This window comes from Xiphophorus hellerii, chromosome 22 (assembly GCF_003331165.1).
Source record: "Xiphophorus hellerii strain 12219 chromosome 22, Xiphophorus_hellerii-4.1, whole genome shotgun sequence".
In the NCBI taxonomy this organism is placed as follows: Eukaryota; Metazoa; Chordata; class Actinopteri; order Cyprinodontiformes; family Poeciliidae; genus Xiphophorus; species Xiphophorus hellerii.
In genome coordinates this window covers 11,520,994-11,548,455 of record NC_045693.1, presented here as the reverse complement: position 1 = coordinate 11,548,455, position 27,462 = coordinate 11,520,994, and the positions used below count along the sequence as shown (strand labels likewise).

The window sequence follows — 27,462 nt, the reverse complement described above, 5'->3', positions numbered from 1 at the left end:
CCTCCCCTCGCAATCAAAACTTGAAATTCTCTACATATTCAGAGTTGTTTAGTCTGTATTTTAGACATTTTCTAAAAATATGCAAACCAAGACCATCAGCCACCCAGGAGAGAAAAAATCTTGTATTATCACAGTTTTTCATCATCTGTAGGATTTATGCTCCACTTGAGACACACCGAGTTGTGAACGCTGCACACTGATTTGCAATTCAAAAGCTTTTTAACCACCTTCATATTTAGAATAGTTTTTTTTACAGCTCGGGCCTAAATAACGAGAACTTGTCTTTGCCCTACAAGTGAGTGAAAACCAAAGCGCTTGCTTTATTTTTAGAAAGCATTGCATTCACTGTCTCAGTCTAAAGCACCATTATTATGCTGTGAGCAATGTAATTATGCTGAATTTGATGCCGTTTCACATCAATCTTTATTCATTTATCCTTACTAATTGAAAATATTTTTTTTCAGTTTAATTGAATAAAAGTCATACTAACTTCTCTGGGTTTCTTAAAAACAGCTCCTTCTCTATAATTATGAAGGAACATATCAGTGTTTATACAACTATTACACGTCTTCATTTTAAGAGGGTTTTTGCATGTTTTTGATTACGAGTACTCTGTACACTGGTGTGAACAACAACAACAAAAACACCCCAAAACAAACAGGTAAAGGATGCAGCCAACCAAAAAGAGGCTCTCTGAGCCTGGAACAATAAGTTCTTCATCATTTAAGCGAAAAATATAAACCTATTGTAGACAGAAAACACAAACATCTGAAAAGACTACAGGTCAATCAACATTTGGCATTTTAAAGCACATTTTTCTGACTCCAGAGAGGCTTTTTCAGTTTCACCCTTCAAACTAGACATGCACTTCCTTGTGTGATGATAAGATATCTATAACAGCTCTGTCTTGAAGACTGTAACTGTCTAGAGCTGTAAATAGAAAACAAAACTGTTGTATTGACAAGAAAAATGAGAAATGTCATAACAAAACTGAAGTTATTATCTTTGGACCTAAAGAGGAACTATCTAGAGTCAACGGGGAGCTTCAGTTGTTACAACTAGAAACCAGCGATCAGGCCCGAAACCTGAGAGTAGTGATGGACTCTGACCTGAAACTTCAGAATCACATAAAGACAGTCACAAAGTCGGCCTTCTATCACCTGAAGAACATCTCCAAGATTAGAGGACTAATGTCTCAGCAAGATCTAGAGAAACTCATCCATGCGTTTATCTTCAGTCGTATTGATTACTGCAACAGGTTTTTTACAGGTCTGCATAAAAAATCAATCTGACAACTGCAGCTGATCCAAACGCTGCTGCTGGTGTTCTGACTAAAAACAGGAAGATAGAGCACATCACACCAATTCTACAGTCCCTACACTGGCTCTCTGGATCTCAAAGAAAAGACTTTAAGTTGCTAGTTTAGAAATTATGAACAGGTTAGCACCACAATACATTAGATCAGATCTTCTGTTTGGTTGTGGTTCTGCATCCCCAAAACCAGAACCAAACAATTAGAAGCAGCATTCAGCTTCTATCCACCACAAATTTGGAACAAACTTCCAGAAAACTGCAAAACTGCTGAAACACTGAGTGCCTTTAAATCTCGACTAAAAACATAATCGATTAAGAATTTAACGATGACACTTGACCTAATGCTATTGTTGACTGTGTGTTGTATGACTTTGTATTTTTGTGTTTTTATGATGTAAAACACTTTGTTGCTGAAATGTGCTGTACAAATAAAATTTGATTGATTGAAATATGTCAAATAGATGTGAAATATAATCTAAAGCGTCGCTAGAAATGTTTTAAGCCACAACTCCTAAAACATTCTTTATTTTTTTAACTGACATAGTCATTCACACAAAATAACAGATATGAAAACAGACAATCGGCATTATTGTTCTCCTCTGAATCAACTCACATGATCAATGAGAACAAAAACACTTGAATCAGCAAATTTTAATCATAAATACTTCTGCTGGAATTCAACCAATATTGAAAATTGCATTCACAAACTAATATGTTAAATCAAGGTTTTATTAGTTAACATTTAATACTCTCCCAGAAATAGTGCATATTCATTTTTCTTTGTTAAGCATATAGTTTCGAGTTATGTTGAGCTTGAGTTTTGTTGTTCTTCTGACTTTTGCGATAAAAATTCTTTAAAGTACCGTCCCCAACACCTGCAGCCCCGAGTCACTGAGGTGTTTAAAGCTAAAAGCTTTTCTCCTCACCTTTGACTTGATTAGCCTTTTATCCGCTGTGAACTTCCACAATTTAGCCACGCAGACAGCCAATATTTCCTGTATTGCTAAACGCCGCTCTCTGCTAATCAAAGATCATATCAAAGTGCATTAGCTGAACTGGTGAGTCGGCTTTATCTGTTAACCCCTCTCTCCCTCTGCCTCCTCTCCAGTGGTAATTGAAGGAGAAGATGTAAAAAGGGTAATTGCCTCATCGCTCAGACTGATCCGCTTCTCTGTATGCAACTGGATCATTTCAACAACGGCTTAACAATTTTCACGCACTACCTTTTATTTCAGCTTCTCTCCGGCCTCCGGGTCTGTTCAGATGCCATAAGACCTCAGCTTCATATTTGATATACTTTTCTGAATAGTTTGATGACATAAAAAGTGAGGATAAGGCGAGCTTTTCTCAGCTGAAAGGGATTCCTGACGTTCTGAAATATTGTACTTCTGCAGGTTGAGGCATGAATATGACATGTGAAGACCTGAGCTACAGTCTGCAACTTGACTAAACAAAATACGGTACATTTTTTATTGGAAAACTACTAACTTTCATTTTTTACTGATCATTTCAAAATAGCAGCTAAAAATGGGAAACTCGTCTTGAAAAGCCTTTTGAAACTCAGATCAGCTCCACTTGTTTTTACTGAATTTCAGTTGTTTGGAGTCTCATTTTTATGTGTGCTCAGTAGATGACAAATCTGGGCAGCAAGCAGGCCAGTTCAGCACCCAGAATATTTCACAGCAGATCCATGTTGTTGTGTTGCATGGAGAGTGAGATAACAGCTGTTTGGAAGAGTTTCCTGAGCTTATGCATTGATTTCAACTACATGTTTGTGTCAAGTTTTAATGCAGCGCTGAAAATCACATGTACTGAGCATCAATTTGGAGCTCTGGCATTCTGTGCTACTAACGTCAGATAATTTCAACCTTTCAGTCACTTTATTTACTGTTCTGCTTTTTCGGAAATTACAGTTTGTACTTTATTTTTTGCTGCATTTTCCAAAAAAAAAACATTTTTCAACACTGACTGAACAGGACTGATATGTTTTAACAGATAATTTTCAGCTTTGGATTTAAACACGCCCACTGGAGCAGAGATAGATTACATAATTCAGATAATAAACTTTGAATTAACTCAATATGGAGTCCACTCTCCCACACGTGTCTTAATGCGGCGTAATGTTGCGTAGTGAAATATGGTGGAGCTTTTTTTCCAGCAGCGTTAGGAGATCTTTCGGTGAAATAAAGTTGTGTAGTTTCACACACAGAGGGCCAATGGGTATTCATTGTGCACTCTTCCATGATTTTGTGCTGTAGAAAATGAGTCCATGACTGTTCATCTGAAAACACGTTCTATTTGTGTTGCAAAACCCATCTGGAGCAATTCAACTGTAAAACAACAAACAACTTTGTTTGGAGGCATAAAAAAAAAAAAAAAAAGCAAAACGACTAATGATTTGGGACAACTTTTTCATATAATTAGCATTCAAGATTGTTTGGTAAAAATCACCAGGAATGCAACGTCAACCTGGCATCATTACCCCACGCTACTTTGCTAAAACATCTCAGAATCTCTCAAACTGTGAGGTGAACCTTCGTTCACAGTTTTTCCTTTGGTTTTAGTTCTGAACTCTGACTAAGCCGTTTAATAACTTTCTTCTTTATGAAGTCGTTCTGTATTTAACTTGAATGTTTGTGATCCTCTTCATCTTTAGCTATTTTTAATTCAAATTTTAAACTGTTTGCAATTTCATACACAAAACTCCAGCTCCATTAAAATAAAAACAACCCCTTAGCATGATACTGCCACCACTTTGGGTATTGTGTTCTTTTGATGAACAGTTTCTGCGTTGTCTTTTGGCCAAATATACAGAACAAGCCTCTGAATTGTGGCCCAAAAGCGTTAGCTTGGTTTTATCAGACAACAACACATTCTCCCACAAGGATTTAGGAGATTTTCGTCATGCCAAGATCTTTTGGCTGGAAGAAATCAATTCTGTTTTGCAACCTTCCACAGGCATATACAGAAAGCAGGAGATTGTTTGAGTTTTGTCACATGTAAAACACAACCAGTGGCTGCCAGAAATTCACGTTCATTGTTAGTGTTACCCTCAGCAGCCTTTTTGACCAGTTTGGTGTTTCATGTTTTCATTATTTTTGGAGAAAATTCCTCTTTTTGTAAAGTCCCTTTTGTCCCATATCTTCATTTGATTCATTTTTATTAACTTCTCTTGACTTAATTATATATAATAGAGCACAAACATCAAATTAAGAATAACAAAACACATCTGACATGACAGCAGATAGCAATAAACAAAAATCCTTCAGGGACAGCAGAACTTTATTTAGAAAACCAGGTTCGCTATACCTAATATCAGATGTGAACTCAGGAAAACTGCACGATAAAACTGAATCAAAAGTTTCTTCAATAAAGTATTGATCCAAGGGTTTGCACACTAGATTGTTACTCCTTTTTTAATTCAGTATAAAATATATGCTGTTGAATTATGCGTCACACAGACATAAAAGTAATTTTAAAACTGGGTAATTATTAAAAGACTAAATGATATTTTTAGAGGGGTTGTATGACTAAAATCTCTTATATCAAAGTCATCCTCTCTGAACCAAGTAGATGTATTACAAGTGTGCTTCTCTTTGATCATTTAGTGATTAAAGACTCTTCTGAACCTGATGTCAAATTCATTTACCGTCTGCTGCTGTTTGGATTTCTAAGGATGGATTGGACATTCAACTTTAAATTGACAAAGTCTTAAAAACACTCGTCTATAAAAAGCTTCTCAGTCAAATCCCTCATGAGAAAGTTAAATGAAGACAAATAGCATTCAGAGTGAAGGAAAGTGGGTATTTTATCAGGAGCTACTACAAAGCGATGCTATCTGACTGCAGCTACAACAGAGAATTTCACATTTAACAGGATACTCAAAGAAAAAAAACAAAACGACATGAGCAGTCCCTGATAAACAGCAGGGATTCAGTGCCGCAGTGTAAGAAGTGAGGCACATGTCAGTGACACCAGCTGAAACCCAGAGGAAACACTTCAGCCTGCTGCTGGAGATTTCACTGCAGCCCTGTCTCCCTGTGGAATAATCTCTCTGTTCACTCGGAGAAACTGGGAGTGTGGCAAAGCGGTTTGTTTGCACGCCTAGAAAGTCATAAAACTGAGAGAAAAAAAAAACAACAGAAAGGGTTTATCTTTAATGGTTTTCTGAATAACAGCATAACTTCAGGTGCTGGTGTAAAAAAAATGGACTTCTTTGGAGAAATAGATGTTCTTCCCACTATTTTGCACAACTTTGGAAACGTGCCAGTATTCCGGTAAAACAAAGACCCTGCTGATCATTTGTTAAGCATAAGGAGCTGGAAACGCTGCAGTCCTTTTAGGTGGGTGTTCGCTGCTTCAGCAACAACACTGGAATGTTTTCTGTCCATCCTCACAGGAAAAGCAAGCCTTTGAGACAGAAAATTGCTGCTGAGTCCAGGCTTTGTGGCACATTTCCTCTGCACAGGCTCCTCTTAAGGCCTTTGCGCAGCGAAATAATGTATGCTGCTTTTTTTCTTCTTTTTTTTTGGCATAATTTGCTGGGATCAGGCTCATCTCAATAATGAATGCAATTACAGGTTCCCCTTTATGCCTAACATTCTGATCGGCACATTACTGCAAAAGCCAAGCTGTTTCATGGTCCTGCATGTGTTCTGCTTGCAACAGGGTCCAAGGAAATTAATTCAGCAGAATCACATACTGAGAAGCACTGATAACTTACTGTTAAATCAGATCGATGAATACAATTGAATGATGAGCGTTTAGTAGGAAAAAAAAAAGTCCCTCTTCAATGTATTTGCTCAGAAATGTTGTGAAGTTTTTAGGAAATATTTGCTTCAACATCAGAATCAGAATAGTTTCGTGTGTGGACAAACGAGGAATTTGATTTTGGTTCTCAACAGCTCAAAGTAAACAACCAAAAAATAGAAATACAAAACGTTTGAGAAAATAAAGTAAAAATAAAGGACCAATGTGTATATGGATTTGCTGTCATTTTTTTTAGAAGGAAATTAAAATGAAGGTTTAATATAAGATTACAAATACACTTATGTTGTTTAACAGAAGAGAAGCTGATGATTGAAGAGCTAAGGTGTTCATTGTGTTCATCAGAGCGACAGCATGTGGAAGAAATTGCTCTGTAGCACCAACCTGAAGGTAAGAGTTTAAACAGTTTGTGTCCAGAATGTGTGGAGTCTGCAGAGATTTTAGGTGCCCTAAATACATTACAGATCTGCTGTTGTAGTATGCAAAACTGCTGAAACACTGCGTTCCTTTAAATCTAGGCTAAATCTAGATACAGGACTTATGCAGTACTCTGTATCTATCACCAAAAGTTGCAATATTATACTTAGTTTTTAGCTTGAAGGTAACAGAAATCTTTTAAGGAGTATAAATAATTTTGCATTGGGAAATTGGCTTTGGAAATTCAAACCAACAAGCTGCAGAGCTAATTTCTGTCTCCATAACTGTTATTTATTGCTGATTTAAAAGTTTAAATTTAAAAAATGAAGATTCTTCATAGAAGAACAAAGATACAAATTTTACCAGTTTCAGGTTCATTTTAAGGATATTTAGATTTTATTTACATGGTTAAGATAATACTCTTGTTGCAAAGTTATCAAACTAAATTTTTCACTCTTTTGAGATGATAAAGCAAGACTATAATTGTGACAAGCTTCTGCTGCAGACAGTGTATAATTTAAATTTTAATTTTTTTTTCTGGGGGATAATTTAAAACAAGGACTGTAAATTAAAGAAAAAAAAAACAGTTTCTGTCTCAGGGTAATGTAGATAAAATCCCTCACATAAGCTCATTATTTAGCATGTTTTAGCTTTGTTTAATCCACACAAAATCCCAAGAATCCAAACGAGATCTGTAGCTTTTTGAAGCTTATGAGCAGACTTATTCTTGGCAGTAATTTCCTGGAATTGGTGCTGCTGTCTGAGAAAACTCCAGAAACATCATTAGGGAATCGTAATGAAATAATCATGTAACATCAGAGTTATTATAACAAAGATTTTTCAGAAAACTCTATAAATGGCTGAAAAATCTTCCCCTTTAGGCCATCTTGAATCCTTCTACTGGCTAATTTTCTCTCATAAATCTTTTAAAACATTACCATTAGCACAAAATAAGAATGAATAAAACAAGGAAAAATCAGTATCATTATCATTTAATGTAACTCCTTTCTCATCTCATATAGGTTTCATTTTCCGTTACATAAATATAAAAGTACAATCATTTGTATAAATGTGCAACTTGCAAACTGAATTAATTTGCATACATTAACTGGATGTTACAGCATGAAGCAAGCAACATGAGACACACTGAGGTATGAAATGGTGCTGAGGTGAGTACAGTCACAGGTTAAAGTAAGATGGCAGAGTTTCTAAATCAAGAGTGTGGCTCCAAATCATCTACCTTTGTGGGAAAAAGAAGAAGAAGAAAAAAGTCACAAATGTCCTTTAAATTTGGAAAATTAAATTCAGTACAACTTTTAAAGTTTTGAGCAGCCATGTTCAGTGGAGAATAAATCTAACAGATATGACTTTCAACCAACTTAATGTCATAAACACTAAGAAGCTAACACGCTCTTTCTTCGCTGAAATCCAAGAGAGCAAATTGTTATGCATCACACTGTGATTATGGAGGGAAATGCTAAATAAAAGATAATTCTGCCACCGCTCTGTCAACCGTTCTGTCAACAAATTACATACTAACAGCATCTCCAGCCTTTTTTTCCGTGTCAAGCTAATTGTTTTATTATCGTACTTGCCACGGAAGCATGACATTTTAATGAAGAGCCGCTGCCTACGGAGCCGTGTGAATACAGCGCAATATGTGTTTACAGGAAATAAACAGTGTCAGTGATCATTTCCAACAGTACAAGCCTGAATTAACACTGAAAACTTTGCTGCAGCTCATGCAGCACTGCCACCAGGGCCTGCTTTGTTGTGCGGCAAGTTGCGGCTCCCACTTTTGAATTTTGCATCGTCTCGCTTTAATTATAGGGTTTATTGAGAACCTGAATAAATTAATTAAAACGCAAACACATTGATATCCAAATTCAGAAGCGTTCCTGTTGCAGCCAAACACAAATGACTCTTAAAGACCAACCGTTTTCTCTCACAGAAGATACAGTGAACAGCAGGGCCATTAGAACCATTGTAATCAATGGAAATCAATTTTGCAAACTGCAAAAGGATTGTGAGGTACGACTTGCACAAGCTCTGCTTGTCATAAAAAAGAAAAGTGTTTGTTATATGCAATGACTTCTGTAAGGCAATTGATTTAAAGCCACACATGCATATAAGGTGACCAAATGTTACTCTTGATATGACTACAGCATCAGCCAGAAGTCTATATACACTCACCATAGACCTGAATGTCATTTTAATTTCAAGCCTCTGTTGATTGATTTGAACAGTTCTTTTTTTTTTTAGGCGGAATTGCTACACAAAACAATAATCGAAATTTTAATTATCCTGTATGGCTTTTCTTTTTTAAAGCCATACAGGATTTGAATTTTAAATACAGGCTAAAAATATATACACACACCCCATTATTCTTGGATAAATGAACCTTATTAATGTTTAGAAGAATCACATAAGCTATCCAGGTAGATAAATGATTTATGGTCAGCTGAAACAAAGTTTGGGCTGTTTGACCACAGTGGCAAGAAGAAAGCTTGGAGTACGAAAGCTGAGGTTTTCAAACTTGAGAACATATGCAAGGTTGTGGCTGCATCATCCTGAGTGTCTGTTTTAGTGTTTCAGTGCTGCTAGATCACCTCCAAATTAATCAATAACAACTTAAAGGTGAGCAATTATGCTCCCTGGAACAGGTTAGAACAGGTCTGTGGGCAACACGAAACATGTTCATTACATTTTCTTGCACAAAATCTTTCTGAGATAATAAGATCTTTCTGCTGACCAAATGTCCTGGAGCTCTTGGGGTTGCTAGGCAACGGACTGGGCTTCACTGGGGTTGCTAGGTAACGTCAGTGATTTGTAACGTTACATTCCATAGGTTTTTGGCTACATTCACACTGTAGCCTGAAGTGACCCTATTCCAATTTTTTATCAAATCAGATTTTTTTTAAATAATTTTTTTGCCGTGGCCGTTCACACTTCCAAATATATGCGACCTATATGTGTTCTAAACTGTGAACTGCAGACAAGCTGAAAGTGTCCCGCATTGCGCAATAGAGGGCGCAGTAACTTCACACGTAATCAGTGTTTGTGGAAGTAAACATGGAGGTGGAGGACACCTTACGATTTTGAAGTGGTTGGCCAACTGGAGGCAGCACTTTAACAACTTTATCCTCATTATGGACCTCCATGGTTGTTGTTTTTCTTCTCGCTTGCGAGTATCAGTATGACGTTTGTCAAGTTTCAATGACGTTCAGGTTGGATGAATGCGAACTGGACTTTAGATCACATTTGAATCAGATACGTATCGGATATCCAAATGGCCTGGGTCGCATTCGGAAAAAAAATCTGACCTGTGTTGTTCAGACTGTCATGAAAAGATCAGATACAGGTCGCATTACGACAAAAAAATCGGAATTGGGTCTTGTCAGGCTGCAGTCTGAACGCAGTCTTTGAAATGTCTTATTTTCCAGATCCCAAAATACATCAACTTATTGCCCAAAACTGACTGTGTGGGATTTTTAAGCTCTTATGTTGTTGTTTTTTTTGAAGCAGTAGAAACCCCAATTGAAGCACAAATTTGTGGAAAACATACATTTTGCACAATACGTCACTTTAAATCCTCAAGCTGCTTTTGGAAAGGATGTAGCATGCTAACATTTACTGTAAGTTTCTGGAACCGGCCCAACTTCAAACAAATTAAAAATTTTCAGGGTTTTGCTTAAAAGTCAAGTTTATGTCATGAAGGTAACCATTTTAAATGAATGATACCATTTTTGAGAAGAAAAGTGGTCAAATATTTAGCCAAAATCAAAATGTTTTTGATGACTGCAAAAACATTTTTGATTAGTGGGGTTAATGTGTATATATTCAAGCATTTATTTAAATTCTTTTTACTGTGTGTATTATAGAAAATCCACAATAAGTTCAAAGTAAATTTCCTGCTTTTAAAAATCATCTAAGGTGCATTTTTGTGTTTTTTGTTGACAATAAAAATCATTAAACTGCTGTAGTCATATCATGATGAGTCTATGCAAATATCTGAGCGCCACTGCTTGTATCTTTAAAAGCTTGACGTGTTTCAGTTTCAGGAAAAATACAGATTAAAACATGATCATATTTATTTAAACAACATCTTCAGTAGAGCAGTGGCCTATATTCAAGAAAGAATTCAAAGTAGTATCTTTTTCAGTCATGTGTAGTATGATCTGATGGCACAAAATGCTAAAGAATGTCATCCTTTTAGAGAGTAAGGTTATGGATACACAGCAGCTGATTATATAGATGTACTGTTGAAGAAAGTAATTAAACATCTGCCACTTTAACCTTAGTTCTTAGAGGAAAGGTGAGGATTTATATATATAACATTATTTATTTTGTATTGATTGTTTTAAAGAGGTGTCAGCAATTCAACTCCTTCTAACCCTTGGAGACAAATTACACCAGGGAAAGTATCACTAGATTCAATGTGTAATTTTATACGGAATATCCATATGATTGCTAAAACATTTTAGGGGTGTGTAAGTTCACTGCTGTAGTGCTGCTGTAAGCTTTAACACATCTCCACCTCAACAATAGTCTGTTTTTTGGGAAAAATATAAAATATAAACTTGTTCCAATGAAAAACAGTAACAAACGCAACATATTCTGTATATTTTGAAATGTTTTGCTCTCATTCTTTTCTCGTATTCGTGCTTTTGAAGGATGGACAAATTCTGGTTCTTTTATTCAATTTTTCTGCTGAGTGACTGTATGACAGACAAGTTGAAGCAGAGACTTTGTTCCATATGTAGATATTTGAGCTATATGTAGAAAAATAGATTTGAAACAGTACTCTGTTTTATATACAGCTATGGCTTTACCATAATGGCATGCAGAAAAAAAAACAACTAAGCCAGGCCTGAAAATTTAACTACCTGAGTCATTTTCTCTATTCCTCTTGGTTGAGACTATAGGGAGCAAAGGAAATTATTCCGATCTATGCACTAAAACTCAGAGCTTCGAATTCAGTCCACACCCTATTGTGAACGGTCTTTAAAAGACATTCCAGTTCTTTACATATATACATTTATGACATGCCTGTTATTCACAGTGTAAGAGCAGGAGCAGCAGATCTGCAAAGAAAAGAAAGCAGGAAGGGGTTTGCTTCAGTGCATGCAAAGTCAAAGGAGAGATGATGGAGAAACACAGGAAAGAAAAAACCCCGCAAAGTTCATTGAAGGACGTTAGATGTTGAAGATAGATGGCGGCAGTGGGTGAACCCGTGGCCGTAAATTTGCATTGAGCACGAATCTGGATCTGGAAGGGGTCGATTAATGCTGCCGCAACTTTCTGCTGCCTTTCCCCCCCCTGTTACCCACATCACTGTCACCAACACAGTCCAGCTATAAATGTGTCCTCCTCTGTTGAGTCGATGTTTCCGAACATCAAACATCGCATGGCTTCATATCTCTAACACATAAATATCTCATAGAAACAAGAATTTCATAGCCAGACTGTATAGAGGACTCAATGTTATCCAACAGCACCTTCACAATAAGGTGATTTTTTTCCTGAAGCAAATGAAATTAGTTTTCATGAGCAGTAAGAATAAAGCTTCAGATTTAAATTATGGCAAACAAAGGTTTGCCAGTAGAATAAAGAACGCAGGTATTCATAAAACATCTGGCTCCTGGTAGTGGGCATGCATTGATCCTGCTTTGGGGACTTTGCTGCAGGTAACCTTTTCTTAGAGAGATGCTGAGTCCCCAAGCTAAACATCATCAAAAATCTGTAGGTGTCCCTCTAAAGAGCAGCGAACATAAAACATCAAGAATGAGAATCTATCTTTAATATGTCTTGCAAAGCTGTAATATTTACGAGAGTGTGGCTGGACTGTAAAAGTTGCAACAACGCCACTCAGTCTGCTGGATCTACTGGAAGATTTGAAAGTTTTCTTCCTTCAGCCTCTGTGTTGGCCATCGGTTCTTATTTAAATCACAAGACAGAAAGACTCTGCTGCCTGGAGATGCTCCGCTGTCTCTCTTTTATCTGCTCCAGGTTCACTGGTTTTGAATACTTTGTGATTTTTCAAACAGCTGAGTCTTTTCTAAAAGTACTTAAGATTTCCTCAGTTTTTTATGTGACTTTTATATTAGCTGACAACCTCTGAAGTGATCCTTAACCTCAAATAAATTAAGGTAGGTATTTTTCAAATTTGTACAATGCCTTGCAAAAATATTCACATCCCTTAAAACTGTTTTCAAATTAAAAGCACAAAGGTTATTGATCTCTGTGCAGATTTTAGACTTAGCACCAACACAAAGCAGTGCATTAGTGAAAGTGTAGGAAAAATTACATTGTTCTATATTTCTTCTGACTCATGAAGAATACTGGACTTTGACTAGGTCACTCTAAGACATGCATATGATTTGATCTAAGCAATCTTATTGTGTGTTTAAATTTGTCCTGCTGCAAAGTGAAGCAGTCTCGCTTGTCTTGCTGCCTTTCACAAGTTTACTTCCAGGTTTGCCCTGGTTTTATCTCCATCTTGCCTGTACATGCTTAAGGAAAAAATCTTCACAGCATGATACTGCCAACACCATGTATCACCATGAGATACCATATTTACGAGGATAAGTCTCACATTTAAGCACATTTTGCTTAAAGGCCAAAAAGCTAAATCTTGGTCTCATCTCACCACAGCACTGTCTTCGAGTGCCACAACATCCCTGCTGCAATAAACCAGAATAAAATGAATGATTAGTGACTCTAATCATTCACTAAAATGATTAGAGTCATTAGAGTTTAGAGTTTAGTTTTTGCTAAACTTTCTGACATACCAAGGATATATTTTAGCCTTTTGATTCAGGTGTTTTGGAGCAGGAATGTATCCAAAAGTTGCAGAACAGTGGCTCTTGAGAAGTGGAGTTGCAGAGGTTTGTTTTAGATGTTTGGTGTCTTGCTTTTGGCAAACTGCAAACAGGATTTATTTCAGATTTTCTTCCAGAAAGTTTTCTCTTGCTATTCAAACAAAAAGACTAGATTTCTAAAGGGCACAGCTGATAGTTGTCTTGTGAACAGATTCTCCTCAAGAGTTACCACGGATGTCTTGGCCGCTTTTCCAATTAATGCTCTCCTCGATTAATATTAATTCCAACTTTCAGATGATGGATTAGAATAGAGCTTCCTATGATTTATAATCTATCACTGCTTTAAACTTCTTCATAACTTTATTCCTGACCTGGTAGAATAAAGGGAACTGAACAGTTTTCATTTGAAAAGATTTCCTTGCACTTTGCAGGTATGCACTGCTGTGGTCAGTCACATAAAATTCCTACAAAATACATTGAAGTTTGTGATTGTACTATAATAACCTTTTAGTGCAGTAAGAGTACATTTGCAAGGCACTGAATCTGACAATTTTTGAAATCAGAAACAAATTTATGACCAAGCTTTTGCACTTGAATGTATCTCCTCAGCATCTTCAACCTATGTTCGGTATGTTTTCTCATTTATTTTGTTTTGCAAATACTTTTAAGATATTGCCATCAACAACTATTTAAACACTAAAACTCTTTATTATCCTCGCTGTTAAGCCTAACACATATGGCAGAGAGAAAGAAAGATTTGGATGGTGCCTTCTTTTACCCGACAAGACGATGTCTGTGGCCACTCAAACATGTGCCTATAGCTGATAAGAAAGCCAGTCCCTCTCTAACATGAAATAGATTTTCATTCTTCAACTTTTGCCTTTCTTCCATCTGAGGAGAGAGGAAATAACCCTTTGTATCCTGTTGGTGTAGCACTGGAAAGGCATCTTATGCTACAACCCTGTTTTAATCAGCTACATCACGGCCATGCGGTGAAAGTCTACTTTTCACTGTTGGCCCCCGGAAAAGAAATCAATCATCACCAAAAGGATGTGGTAGGAGAGAAAAATATGGAAGGTTGAGAAATGGTGCAAAAATGCATGAGAAGTGTAATGCATAGATCAGTATGTGCTATATCATTCAGTAGTTATACTTGTTTTCGTCAGCATCCAATATGTACATTCAAATGACCTGGCAACACCCCAAGACAGTAAAAACTGTGCAGTTTGCTTCACTTGGCTTCTGTTCAGCTCAATGATTCAGCCATAAAACGTCTGATGAGCTGACCGACTGCACCAAAGGATTCCAGCCAAGCTCTTTAGTGACTTGTTTTATTTCAGGGCTTTAGGTCTAGTATATGGTCACCATGCTTTAAGATCAGCTCTGTGATTCTCTCTTCATGCCGCCATCCTCACCGCAGGTTTGTAATCCCAGTCAGGAGTAAAAACGATATATCTCATGCATAACAAGTTATCCTTTCATTAGCATGTCAAACTTCTGTAGTGAGGCTTGAGAGGAGCGTGAATGATTTGTTTTCAGCCTCTCTATGCGTTCTACCTGGAGTTACTCGTCTCTGCCAGTCTGTTGTTCATGATGCCGAGCGCCCCGACTCCCCCAGAGAAGCCATTATGGCGGGAGCTGCCGCAGACCGTTCTTGGGTATCCGTTGGCAGACTCAGACAGCTGCTTCTGCATGATCGCCAGAGACACCTTGTTTGATGCTGCCAGGTCCTTCATGGAGATCATTTCCCCTGATAGTCTCCGTCCCTCAGTGTCACTATCGCAAGGCCCGTCTGATTCTGGCTGATGGTTGAAGTGACCCTTGCGACCCCTGGAGCCTGGGCGGATGGCATTTCGCCTCCCTAGGAAGGCGTTGGCCTTATTGCAACGTTGACAAAACAAACAGCTCATTTTCTCCAGCATCCAGTTGAGCACCTGCTTGATGACGATGGAAATGACGTTGAAGAGTGAGTAGATGCAGCAGACACCCATTAACATGAAGAAGAAGTTGGCCACCCTGTAGAGGCTTTGGTATTCGTAAGCGGCGCTCTGGCTGCTGACAAAGTCTCCGAAGCCAATGGTGCTGAAGGTGACGAAGCAGAAGTAGAGCGAGTCTAAGTAGGCCCAGCCCTCCACTGGGCTGTACATGGCCGACGCGCAGCAGGAAATGGTAATGGCCGACAGTCCCAGAATCAGCATCACGTGATAGACGGAGGGCTTCCATCCTGGGAGAGAGTAGGCCGAGAAGTCATGTCGGATCCCCGGCGGAAGGAGACCGCTGTTCCTGATTCTCCTCTCCCTCACGGCCTTCATCACTACAGCCAGCAGAGTGATGATGCGCTCCAAGAAAAGGTTAAAGAAGAGGATAGTGGCAGCACAGCCCAGAAGTCCATAAAAAATTAGGAACACCTTCCCTGCAATTGTCACAGGCGTCGTCATCCCAAACCCTGCAGAGACATAAAGATATCACATAGTTAGTTTAAAAGCTGAGACAGAACACATCTTTTCTTTAGGTTTGGGAACAGCTGAAATCAAAAGGGGTGTCCAGATATAAGCAAAAGGATTGTGTTGAGAATCAACACAATCCTGCGTTTCAATGTAGAAAAAATCTATTTAAACCTTGAATTTGATATTTACCTAACTATTGCAATGTTATTTGCAATAGACTAGACAAGAAGAAATAAAACCATAAAAAACCACAAGTTCCTGTTTTGACACTGACCTTAGTTTGGAAATACAAATTAAAATTTATACAACTTTTTGAGATACACATCAGTTTCAGACATATTCTTTTTGAGACATTAATTTGTTGGAAACAACAACTAAATTCCTATGCATTTAGTCTGACTTGTTGTCAGAGTTGAACAACCAATCTGCTGCCCACTGGCGAATGATCAGACACCTGATCGTCTCAAAGTTTGGCTGAAGGAATTAATTCAATTAGTTTGTGTTTCATTTCAGCACTTAAATAGTTAAGATAGCCTGAAAAACTCAAAATTTTTGAATGCCACCTGCATAAAGGTGATATAATGGAACTTACTAATAATCTGTCCAAGGTGATGGGGAAAAAAATAAGGGCACCAAAAGAGAACTTTGGGAAATCCCGCATATGATGGAGTCCAAACAGGAATTTCAGTGTCTTTTCAAAGAAAACTGATGATTTTCCTGAATAATTCCCATTATCTTTGTTGTGCAATATACTGCATGTACAGAGCTGAGCTGAGAATTTAATTTGTGAATATGTTTTATCTCCGCAGCACTATTATTTCACTTCTCAGTGTCTTCTGAGCAGCTGTCTCAGTTTAACTCTAGTGTTAAAGCGTCTTTCAGATCTCTTTGGCTTTACTGTGTGGCCAGGAACGATTACTCTGTAATGTTTAATGTCATGCTAATGAAAATCGGGGATGGAGAAGGTCAAATACCATACATTCTCTCAGCCATTTAACTGCCACAATTATAAAATAAATCACTGTATATATTTCCTTGACTGAAATAAATCAACTGAGCTTACTTCAATTGAATATATTAAACATTAACAAAATAGGAACGGCTATTAAAAAAAAAGAATAATGGTGCAGGAATAATGAATCTTTCAAGATCCAAAACCCACCTTGGATCCGTCTGTGGGAGTCACAGTTTCATAGCATAGAGTATATTAATAATAAATTACATTAATGCACAGCCCCTTCCACACATATTGGCTCTCCTGGTAAAAATGTGTAAAAAACCTTTAAATGAATCAATTTCTTTCTGCAGTAGGATAACTTTACACTGAAAATGTTTGAAAAAGTCAAATCCTTATTTTAAGTACATTAATTTGGCTTAGAAAAATTATCATTCTGAGAAAAATGGTTTATAAAAAAACATATCTGTGGTGCCACATTGATTAATAGCCATATTTTTAACACTTTGTACATCCGCAGTACCAAAAGAACAGGACCTTCTCCTATGACATTTTGTCAGTGTGGTGTCTACAGACATATCCTTTTTATTTACTGGTCCCACTTCTTCTCACTGTGCCTGGTGGCAAGGTAAAGATTTGTATTTTTTCTCATGACTACCAATGTCAGAGTACTTGGGCGAGTAATGATTTTATGCAGTTGGACACACATCTGCATTATTTGAACAAGTTCTCTCGTCTTTCCCATTTTGCACAATGATTAGAAGCAAAAGGTCCAGAAGTCATGGGTTGCTAATTAAAAGCTCAAACACACTGTGATCAACTTTAAAATTAAGGAATAATTATAAACATTCCTTCATTTAAATGTATGTTACAGGAGTCATTTAGTTGTTTTTTACAGTGTGTAATCATGCTGCTGCAATAAAATATTAATGAATTGTATTTATTATTTGAATTTAATTTATTTCAGCATTTTTAAAAGCATCTCTTTATCTGGAGGCTGCACAGTGGCGCAGTTGGTAGCACTGTTGCCTTGCAGCAAGAAGGTCCTGGGTTCGATTCCCGGCCGGGGTCTTTCTGCATGGAGTTTGCATGTTCTCCCTGTGCATGCGTGGGTTCTCTCCGGGTACTCCGGCTTCCTCCCACAGTCCAAAAACATGACTGTTAGGTTAATTGGTCTATCTAAATTCTCCCTAGGGGTGTGTGTGTGTGTGAATGGTTGTTTGTCCTGTATGTCTTTGTGTTGCCCTGCGACAGACTGGCGACCTGTCCAGGGTGTACCCCGCCTCCCGCCTGGAACGTAGCTGGAGATGGGCACCAGCAACCCTCCCGACCCCATTAGGGACAAAGGGTGAACAGAAAATGGATGGATGGATGGATGGATCTTTATCTGGAGTGCCAACAAGCATAGAAGGTGATATCACTTTCAAGACATTCATTAGGGTCTAAATGCTATATTCTAAGCTTTATCTCCTTATTTTCTATTTTATGTTTATGATTGACAGTCAAAGCACATATCTCCCTTTAACTATTAAAATGACCTGATTTGTGGTTTCTGTTCCAGGCTCAATGTCAGGACACTTTATGTACAAACACACAGATATGCAGGGATTTATACTACGTTATGTCACATATCAACAAAGTAACAGATGTTATTTTTGTCAACAAATAAAATCGTGCTCAAATATCAGCAAGTTCACTTTCGGGGCAAGGTTAATAGATTTTTCCATCAACCGTTTCAGTCTCCTCAGAGCATTAGGCCAGATCGTTTTCCTCCTTTTTTCCTCCAACCATCCTTGTCAGGTAATAAATGGCATCAATAGCATGACAATACTTCTTTTATGATGGCCAAAATGGCTTTTTTGACCTTATCTCTGGCCGTGAAAACCACTCTGTAGCGTGTCTTCTGTTGACATGTCAGCTCATTTAGATCAATTTTGATTGATACAGATTGTTTTATAGACAAGAAGGAACACGGCTCGCTCACGTGTACAAAAACCAAACAAAGAACGACTTTTGTACGTTACAGATGCTGAAATGCCTGCTTTTATGACAGTGACAAAGTTCACCAGCAGACATCGAGGAAACTCCAGGGTGCAGAAGGGCGAAGGGTTCTGATCACCCAAATTGAGCCCTTCAGTGAAATCCTACTTCAGTGTTTTGTAGTTAATTAATTAGCAACCCAAGACTCTTTAACCTGCCTGAATCAGTGGGAAAACAGATGACCTCTTCTGAGAGCTTGCAGAGACAGCCTTCCGCACCGTCTCTCATTACCAAGTAAATTACCTAAGAGAGGAAAAGGCACCAGGCATTGATTCGGTGTAGCATTTCAGAGCCATTACTCCAGACCACTGTGTCAAGACACATTAGGGGATAACATCCAATAATAGAAAGCAAAGCCCCAACTAAGCAAACACAAGCTTATTTGTTTACAAAGACTTCTTTATTTGGACAATAAAGCTCTTACATAAAGGCTAAAACTGAAGCCAGCAGGAGGAAAATGGAGGTGCTGACCTCAGGGAAAGAGTTGAGATGAGTTATTTCATCCAGTGGAACTTGATAAGGCAGAAAATTATATGTGTGCTAATCCGATTCAGTCGGAGCCCTGGGAGAATATTTATTCATTAACATTAAATAAAGTATTCTCAACTCAACATGGAAAATGATGCTATGCCTCAGTGGCTGCACACATAATTACACACCAGAGCTTCAAGAAGGAGGAGAGTTATTTAGACGGTGTCATTTATAACCATTAATTATGATTTGACAGTTTTTAGCAAAGGTCTGTGCTAAAGGTTTCTGCGATCTGAGGAGGGAGAATTTGAAGGAGTGAGATTAATAGATGATGGAAGAACACAATTAGATTTTATGTGTCTTTAAACGACAGACACATTTCATCAACAAACAAACACAATTGCTTTTTTGCAGGTCAATTAAAAATCTCCTTGTAGATCAATAGGTCTAGTCAAAACAACGTCTTATTCCTGCAGGTGGACATTCAAATATATGAGGAACAGGACTTTGCAAAGCTGCAATATCCATTTCTTTTCTCTTGGCAGTAAAAAGGCTACATTTGTTTATTTCTATCTGTCTCGTGAAATAAAATCAGTGAACCTTAGCTATTCATAATCAATCTTAAGGATAAAATGTTTTTTTCATATTCAGTAAGTATTACTAATGCAACAATTTATATATATAAAAAAATACAACCAAAGTGGAGATTTCAGAAAAGTCTGTATTAGTGTTTATGTAGGTGCATGTGGGAAAACAGAGATTTAGAGTCTGGGACAAAAAATGCGCCAATATAACATGGTAATTGCTTTCACATGATTCCCAATCAACATCGTCTTGCGTTTTTATAGCTCTATATTCGCTTGTTAAAAGTAGTTCTACCTCTATATCTGTCCACACAAATGAACCTTCTGGCACCTGTTGAATTCCTAACAGGAAGTCGTGGTTGTTTTGAAGCATTCTGATTGGCTGACGTAGGTCTTAGCTTTGCGCTACGCTGCCCCCTATGGGATTGGCATGTTTAATCTTTGTTTTGTTAGCCTTTATTATTTCTTTCAAATTGTTTTTGATTCTTCTTTGATTGTCATTAATGGATGCAAGTTGATTTTTAAGTCCTGATACTATTAGTGATTAGCTCTCAGTGGTTCTTGTCATAATCTTCAATTAAAGTGTTATTGCTTTTTACTGATTCTAAATAAATTTAAATTGAATCCTGCTTTTTTTCATGTAGTAGGCTTTGCTTCCAATGACGATAAAATATATATATATATATATATATATATATATATATATATATATATATATATATATATATATATATATATATATATATATATATATATATATATATATATATAAGTTTATCAGACTGATTGATTTATGAACAACAAAATATTTTAAGGTAGCTTAACATCACTACAACGATGGAGCTGTGTCCTTTTAATGTCAACAACATACAATAAACCTCCAAGGCCTAATCTGTTCAATAGTTTCTGCAGAGCCCAAACATTAAAAATCTTTGACAGCCTTACATTTTTCACAAATCCCTTTGAATTGAAAAGACATTAATTCAAAGCCTCGGGTTATCATAACGGGTCGATACTGGACTGTAGTGGATCAAGCATTTAGGATGGATTTAACTGCCAGTGATCAAGTGTAAATCACCTGCGCTCTACAGTTATCACATAACAATCTAAAATAAACAGCTCTCACTTCAGTGGCAAATTTAAGTGCTACATTATGTTTCATATTAAAGCAGGGGACATGAACAGCTCAGTGAAAGTAGAAAGGGTGGTGCTAATAGTGATATTAAACGCTCTGCATTTCATTTGATGCACACTGTCGACCACTCAACTCTAAATAGCAATCAATTAGCAAATTTCATACATATGAGCCACTGTGAGAGGAGGAGTGCTGCTCGAACTCTGCAGCATGCGAGGGTTTTTATTGGAGTTTTGGTCAGAGGTTTGCATAGTCGAGCAGTTTTAGTCTAACCAGAGCTCCCTTTTTGTTAGTATTTTTACTGAAAAATCTGTATTTTACACAAGAACATGAGCAGCCATTCCAACTTATTACATCCAAATACAAGCCGCTCTAAAGCAGCAAGTCAGAATCCCAGAAATGTTGCTGCTGTAGATCTTATATTGATATTAATATTTGATATTACCATTTGCAAGGCACGCTCAACAAATGTTTTAGTACTTACAAATTTTATGGGTTACAAATGCACTTTTCTTTTTAAAAAAAAATTAGACTCCCAATGGTAAATGTGCTATAATATGGTAAAAAAAAGACTCTTTACCATATTATAGCTTTACCAAAAAACAAAGTGGCTTATTGAAGTTAATTTATGATTAAACTATGGGGAAAAAAACTTAATAAAGTATGGTCCTTGTTGGTTTGTAATAATCATTTGTAATCCCTTTTGAAGGGCTGCATATATTCGCATAAGATCACGCAAACCTGTAACAGAAAGGAGTTCAGTCAAAAAAAACAAAGAAAGGAGCTGAAAGGTCAGTTGGGAAAATTAGGATAAAAAAAAATTAAAGGGGAAACTTTGAGGTATAAGACACTTCCATCCAGATTTAAAAGAAACATTTTTTTTTATCAGTTATCATCATAAAATAACCTTTTTCTAGCTATTAAGAAATACATTATCAAAAAGCAAATGTCTTCTTTGCTTTGGACAACAAAAACTCAAATATCCTCAACTGATTGTTTACATCCCTGCTGGCTTTTGTGCAGTAATTGCACTTTTATTCATTTTTCTGCTGTTATTGCACATTTGTTTTTCTATACTGTGATATACTTTATTGTAAATAAAGTATTAATCTTCAACACACATACATATTACAAAAAACACAAAATCTTACCAAGTATTTTGTGTACTCTGTGCAAATAAAACTTAAAAGTAACTTTTCAGTAAGATATAGAAACTTGCTTTTTCAATAATTCTTCAATATTGTTCAACATTGATCAAAAATAATTAGTTCCTCTGGCTGATTTTTATCACTTATAACAAGACATGTTTCCCATGTTATAAGTGAAAAAGTGGAACTAGTACTTTTTGTCAATAGACAAGAATTATTGATGTAAAACAAGCTACTATATTTTGCAAAAAAGTTACTTGAAAATTATTTTTTGTCTTTTTTCCCCACACAAAATAAGATATTTACAACATAATAGACAAAAAATGTGTAACATTTCTTGCAGTGTATTTAGTTGTACGTCATTTGAATTGTAATTTCTATTTCTGACAACTGCACAATGATTTTTATGCTGTCTTGCGCAGTATTATTATTATTAATCTTGTTATTAATATGCTACGTGTCTTCATGCAGCTGTTACACCTGAATTTCCCCACTGTGGGACAATAAAGGCTGTTTCTATCCTTGTTTCTGAGCTTTCAAAAACAAGCTCCAAATAAAACCAATTCTGTGCTATCATTCTGAAGAGCCTCAGATTGGCCTGAAACAAGTGGCAGCAGAGACCGCCACGCCTGCCCGCCCCTCTGATGACAAGCAGGAACTGATTAGTCACGAGCGTGGCGCGGCAGGGGTCCGCAGAGAGGACAGAGGGCCGAGGAAGCAGCATCACGGCCAGACCTGCGACACCATCACCGCACCATCTGCTGAGGAGCTGCCAAGTTTACTGACTGCAACAGAAATACACACAGGATGCTGCCAGGTTTACAAATAGCGCATCAAAAAATAGGTCAGTCTGGTTGGAGACCGTATCATATCAGTGCATCTGTGAACTGATGGTTAAGTTAAATACTGTAGTATAACATGTCTAAAAGCCAGCACAGTCAGTGATGTCCCTGCGGGACCCTGCAGCAAATCAGTGAGAATTTATCACCCTGCGCGCGCACACATAACAGACGTTAATGGCATTTATTACGCTTGTCAAAGCAATTATAATGAGCATGCAGCGATAAGAAATATTGGACCAGCAGGATTATAAAGAAACGTGTGGGAACATTCATTAAAACAAGTCGATACAGATATAAATTACGCATGTAGCGCTTTGTGTAGGTTTACATCCTGAAAGGACCAATCAGATCAAAACCCGAAATTCATTGTTTTTTGCTATTTTATAACTACTGAATCCACTTTTTCTTAAAGTACATTTTAGTGGTTAAAGAAATACAAAAAGAAAGCCTGGAGGACTGATGACTCTGCCGTTGTCCATATTGATTTTTGTTTCTGAGGAAAACAAATAATTAAAAAAATCTGCTTTGTTTTTAGATCCAGACCAACATTTATTCCTCGGCATTTTTTTTTGTGTATTTTTCATCTTTTTGGTAGGAAATAAGGCAGAAAACAATATGTGAAAAAGTATTCAGAGTGATTTATGATATCTTGTTTCTTTACAAACAAAAATAAAAAACATGCATTGTGCATTAGTTTTTACCCCACTCTGATAACCCAAAAATAAATTTGCTGCAACTAGAAAACCCACACATGAACACGCAGAACCTGCATGAAGAAACCCCCCCAAAAACCCAGAACCTTCTTTCTGCAAGGCAACAGTGCGACCGTGCATCCTGCTGACAATCCTGGATGCTTTCTGTACAATATAACTGAATTTGAGATCATTTGTAAAATGAGCTTAGCTTGTAAATACTTGCAGCTCCAGTTGCAATGAAGTTGAACGCATATGAGCATCCCAGTTTAAAGATGTCTATTCAGAAGAAATTTTGAAGGCAATGTTTCCTTTTCTTTCCACTTTACAGTTATGTACTACTTAGAGTCATGAAGGTTCATCAAATACAACCTCAATGAAATAAAAGCAGGGTTTTACTGTAGCAAAATGAAAAAAATCTTCTAGCATTATGAAGACTATTTTAAGCCACAGTGACTACAAGTTGAAGCAATGATTGTGTCTCTTTATTTCACTGTCATCCAGATTTACAACTTCTCTCTTACAAATATAAACCGTCTGCTTTTCTGCTGAGTATTAAACTTTTCTTGCTCAATCCCCTGTCTGCATTTGAATTAACGCTTAGCTATGCAAAGCTATGTAGTTTTATTCCCAACCCAGCTTTTAAACCACTCTCATATGTGCACGATAAGTGTCCAAATTAAGCTAATACATTTTACAGATGTGATTTTGCAGTACAAACACACCTTTCATATTTTTCTCAGATTTTTGCCAATTACATAAAAACATTCAAAGCATTTGCCAAAAGGGAAATGAGTGCTTGAGGTTAAGCAACCATGTGAAAAGCGAAAGCACAAACCCATGAAATTCTGGGCTGTGCAAAAACTTGATCCCCATCAGGGGCTGCAGTGTTACTGACAGCTGCAATAATGATCTTGGATCAAACATAGAGAAAACACAGAAAGCTGTCATAGAGAAATGATAAAGGTACGCTCTGTTGCTCGTGATTAGATTGAGTACCGACTTCTCCAGAAACTAAACGTGCCCATTTATGTGGCAGCCTGAAGGTAGCAGAATATTTTGTAGATGCTGCCACGAAAACCAAATATATTAAGCTACACATGATCCTGTATGTTTTATTTTATTTTTTTCCCCAGAAAGAATGTGAAAAATTATCTAATCTAAACAGATTATATGATCTGAGCAAATGTGGATTATGTATCTGAGGATGCATGATACAGTGCTGGCTCTTTCTTTTGTAACTTAATCACAGTGATGAACCATCCTGCAAATTCAAGGACAAACTCAGACTTGGAGTGTGCCTTTTTAACTTTCTCCAGATTTAATCTGTTATCAGGTTGGCTTGGTTGAAGCTCATGAAAAGTGATGCGACTCAAGGAGTTTTAAAAGTCCTTTAAACTAATTTGCATATACTGTAGCTACATCTCTTTGGGCTGTCAGCATTGATTTTTTTCCCCAAACATATCCAAGCTGTCATACAAGCAGGAAAGATAATTGCTAAAGTGACTTATGATTCATTGAACAGGTTAGGATAGGTCTATGGGCTATACAAAACATGTTCAATATATTTTTTGCCCAAAATGTTTTAGGGGAATCTTGTCATTTTAAATACAAATAAGCTGCTGCTGTCCATGCCCCTAACTCAACGTTTACACTGACACCTGAAAAGAGCTGCAAACAGATGGACAGTTATACAGCTGTGCATCTTTGAAAAGCAGAAGTGGAGCCTCCTGCACAACCAACAAGAATGAAGCAAGTGGTTTCTGGTTGGTATGTCAAACAAAACACTTGTCTTCACCAGCAGCCATTATACAGAGCATACAAAGGTAAAACCAGTTGATCGAATGTACTGGAACTCAGCCTTGGGTTGCTAGGTTACGAGGCTAGGCTTGACGAGGGTTGTTGGGTAACAGCTCAGTGCCTGTTGAAAGTGGTTTAACATTCGGCAGATTGTTTCCAGACACCAAAACACATTAATTTATTGCTAAAAAGATAGCTGGGTGTTTTTTAAGCATTTGGACTGTTTTTAGAAGCAGTTGATATTCAAATGAAAGTACAAAATTGGGAATTTTGCATAAGAAGTCTTCTTTAATGCTAATAACGTAGATAAATCTTATTGCCAGCTGCTAGAAAGTTACACTAGAAATGTTTTTTTCTGCTTATTGCAAACATTTAAACTTTCATACCTTTAAGTTATCCATAATAACCATTTCGCATTAAAAACCCCCCATCAATCCAGATCAAAATTTCAATGTTTCTGTCAAAAACCAACCTTAAACAAAACAGAGTTCATTCACAATCTGCCTCATCGTTGCAAAGAGGACTTTAGGTGTAATACTAAACAGTTTGGGGAGAAAGAAGCATACAGAAACTGCTGTGTCCTCTAAAATGAAATTGGTCTCACTTGAAGAGCTGGGTCTGTAGATACTGAACGTAGGCGAACGCGTCTTAGCAAGTCAAGGCAGATTTATGACCTGCTGCAAAGGAGCGCAGAAATGTGCACTGTGTCCTGTACAGGAGCATGATGGGGATTTATTGAAGATTCTCCAACACTTTCTCCCTCACACACACACACACACGCACGCACGCCCGCCCGCACACATACGCACACGCACACATAAATGGAGAGTTGAACTTACAGATCACTTCTGGAAACACTCAGAAAAGAGAAAACATTGTGACAGTGGAGAGAGAGTCACTTTCTACGACTGTGAACTTTATTTCCACAATGCTAATTTTAATTGTTGTCTCAATTAAAATAACCAGCCGCTGATACTGCTGCATAAGACCCCCATCATTCCTACCTCTCTTTTTTGTCTTTCAGAAAAATATACACAAAACAAATACGGGGGGGAGGAAGTTATTAGCAACAACATAAAATTTCCAGCTAAATATTCTGTAAAACAAAACCAAAGGTGTTCGAAAAGGGAGCAGGAAGAAGCAATGGCTTATCCAGTCTGTAAATCTTCATACAAGTTCTTAATCAAACTAGTGATCCAATATACATGCATATGTAAATGTATGCACAAATACATCACTTCGCAAACCTACATAATGCATTAATGTATCAGAAGATACTAATTTAATTTGGTCAATACACATAAATTAGAATCAACTGAACATTTTATCTCATCTCACTTTATTTATGTTTCTCAAGAATGTGTCATAATCTGTTAAACTTTGAGTTTGTATCCACATCGACCAGAAATGAACTTAAACTACTGACTTCCTGGAATAGAAAGAAATAGTAAATACATATTTTGTAAAACTGTGGCTCAGCTCTGTGGACTTTGGTCAAGACTGATAGCAACAGGAGAGTCTAGAGTTTTGTTATTGGATCTCCACTGGGTGCTTTCATTTAAAACTGCTACAGGAGGATGAGATGGAGCACCAGACAGGATTAGCTGAGATATTCTGTAAACCCTTCTCTTTCTCAGCCTCAGCATCGCCTTCCTCACTTCCAGCTCCAGAGCCTCAGCCTCGCACTCCGAAGTATTCTTTTCAATTGAGCTTTTCATTTCATTTCACTGCTTAGCCACCGTTTCTCTTGATAAACATTGTTTCCTGTTTTAATATGCTTGCTCTCTGTTTCAGTGTCACTCTAGGTTTCTGTTTGTGTTTGAAACCATCAGCAGATGTTTTTTGAGGGTTTTTAGTTTTTTATTTCGAAGCTCTGCCTTTTATTTGTCCCTGACTTAAGTGTAATTATCTCTGTGCAGGTTTATTAGAATTATTTGAGTCATGCAGCTTGCTTCTGTGCTGCAACTGGGGACATTAATCAAACTTTACTACAAAACAAATCTATTTTTAAAATCACTCCAAAGGTTTC

The 27,462-nt window shown here is 37.2% G+C and overlaps 1 protein-coding gene across 1 annotated transcript in view; it reads right to left on the bottom strand.

Annotated features, from left to right (window-relative positions):
- Positions 1–7,474: 7,474 nt before the first annotated feature.
- The window catches only part of kcnk12 (potassium channel, subfamily K, member 12), a 37,745-nt gene continuing 17,757 nt past the window's right edge, over positions 7,475–27,462 (bottom strand). Inside the window, exon 2 of the mRNA XM_032554076.1 lies at positions 7,475–15,765. Within this exon, the coding sequence (XP_032409967.1) occupies positions 14,873–15,765 (893 nt within the window). The 3' untranslated portion in view covers positions 7,475–14,872. The remainder of the gene's footprint in view (positions 15,766–27,462) is intronic.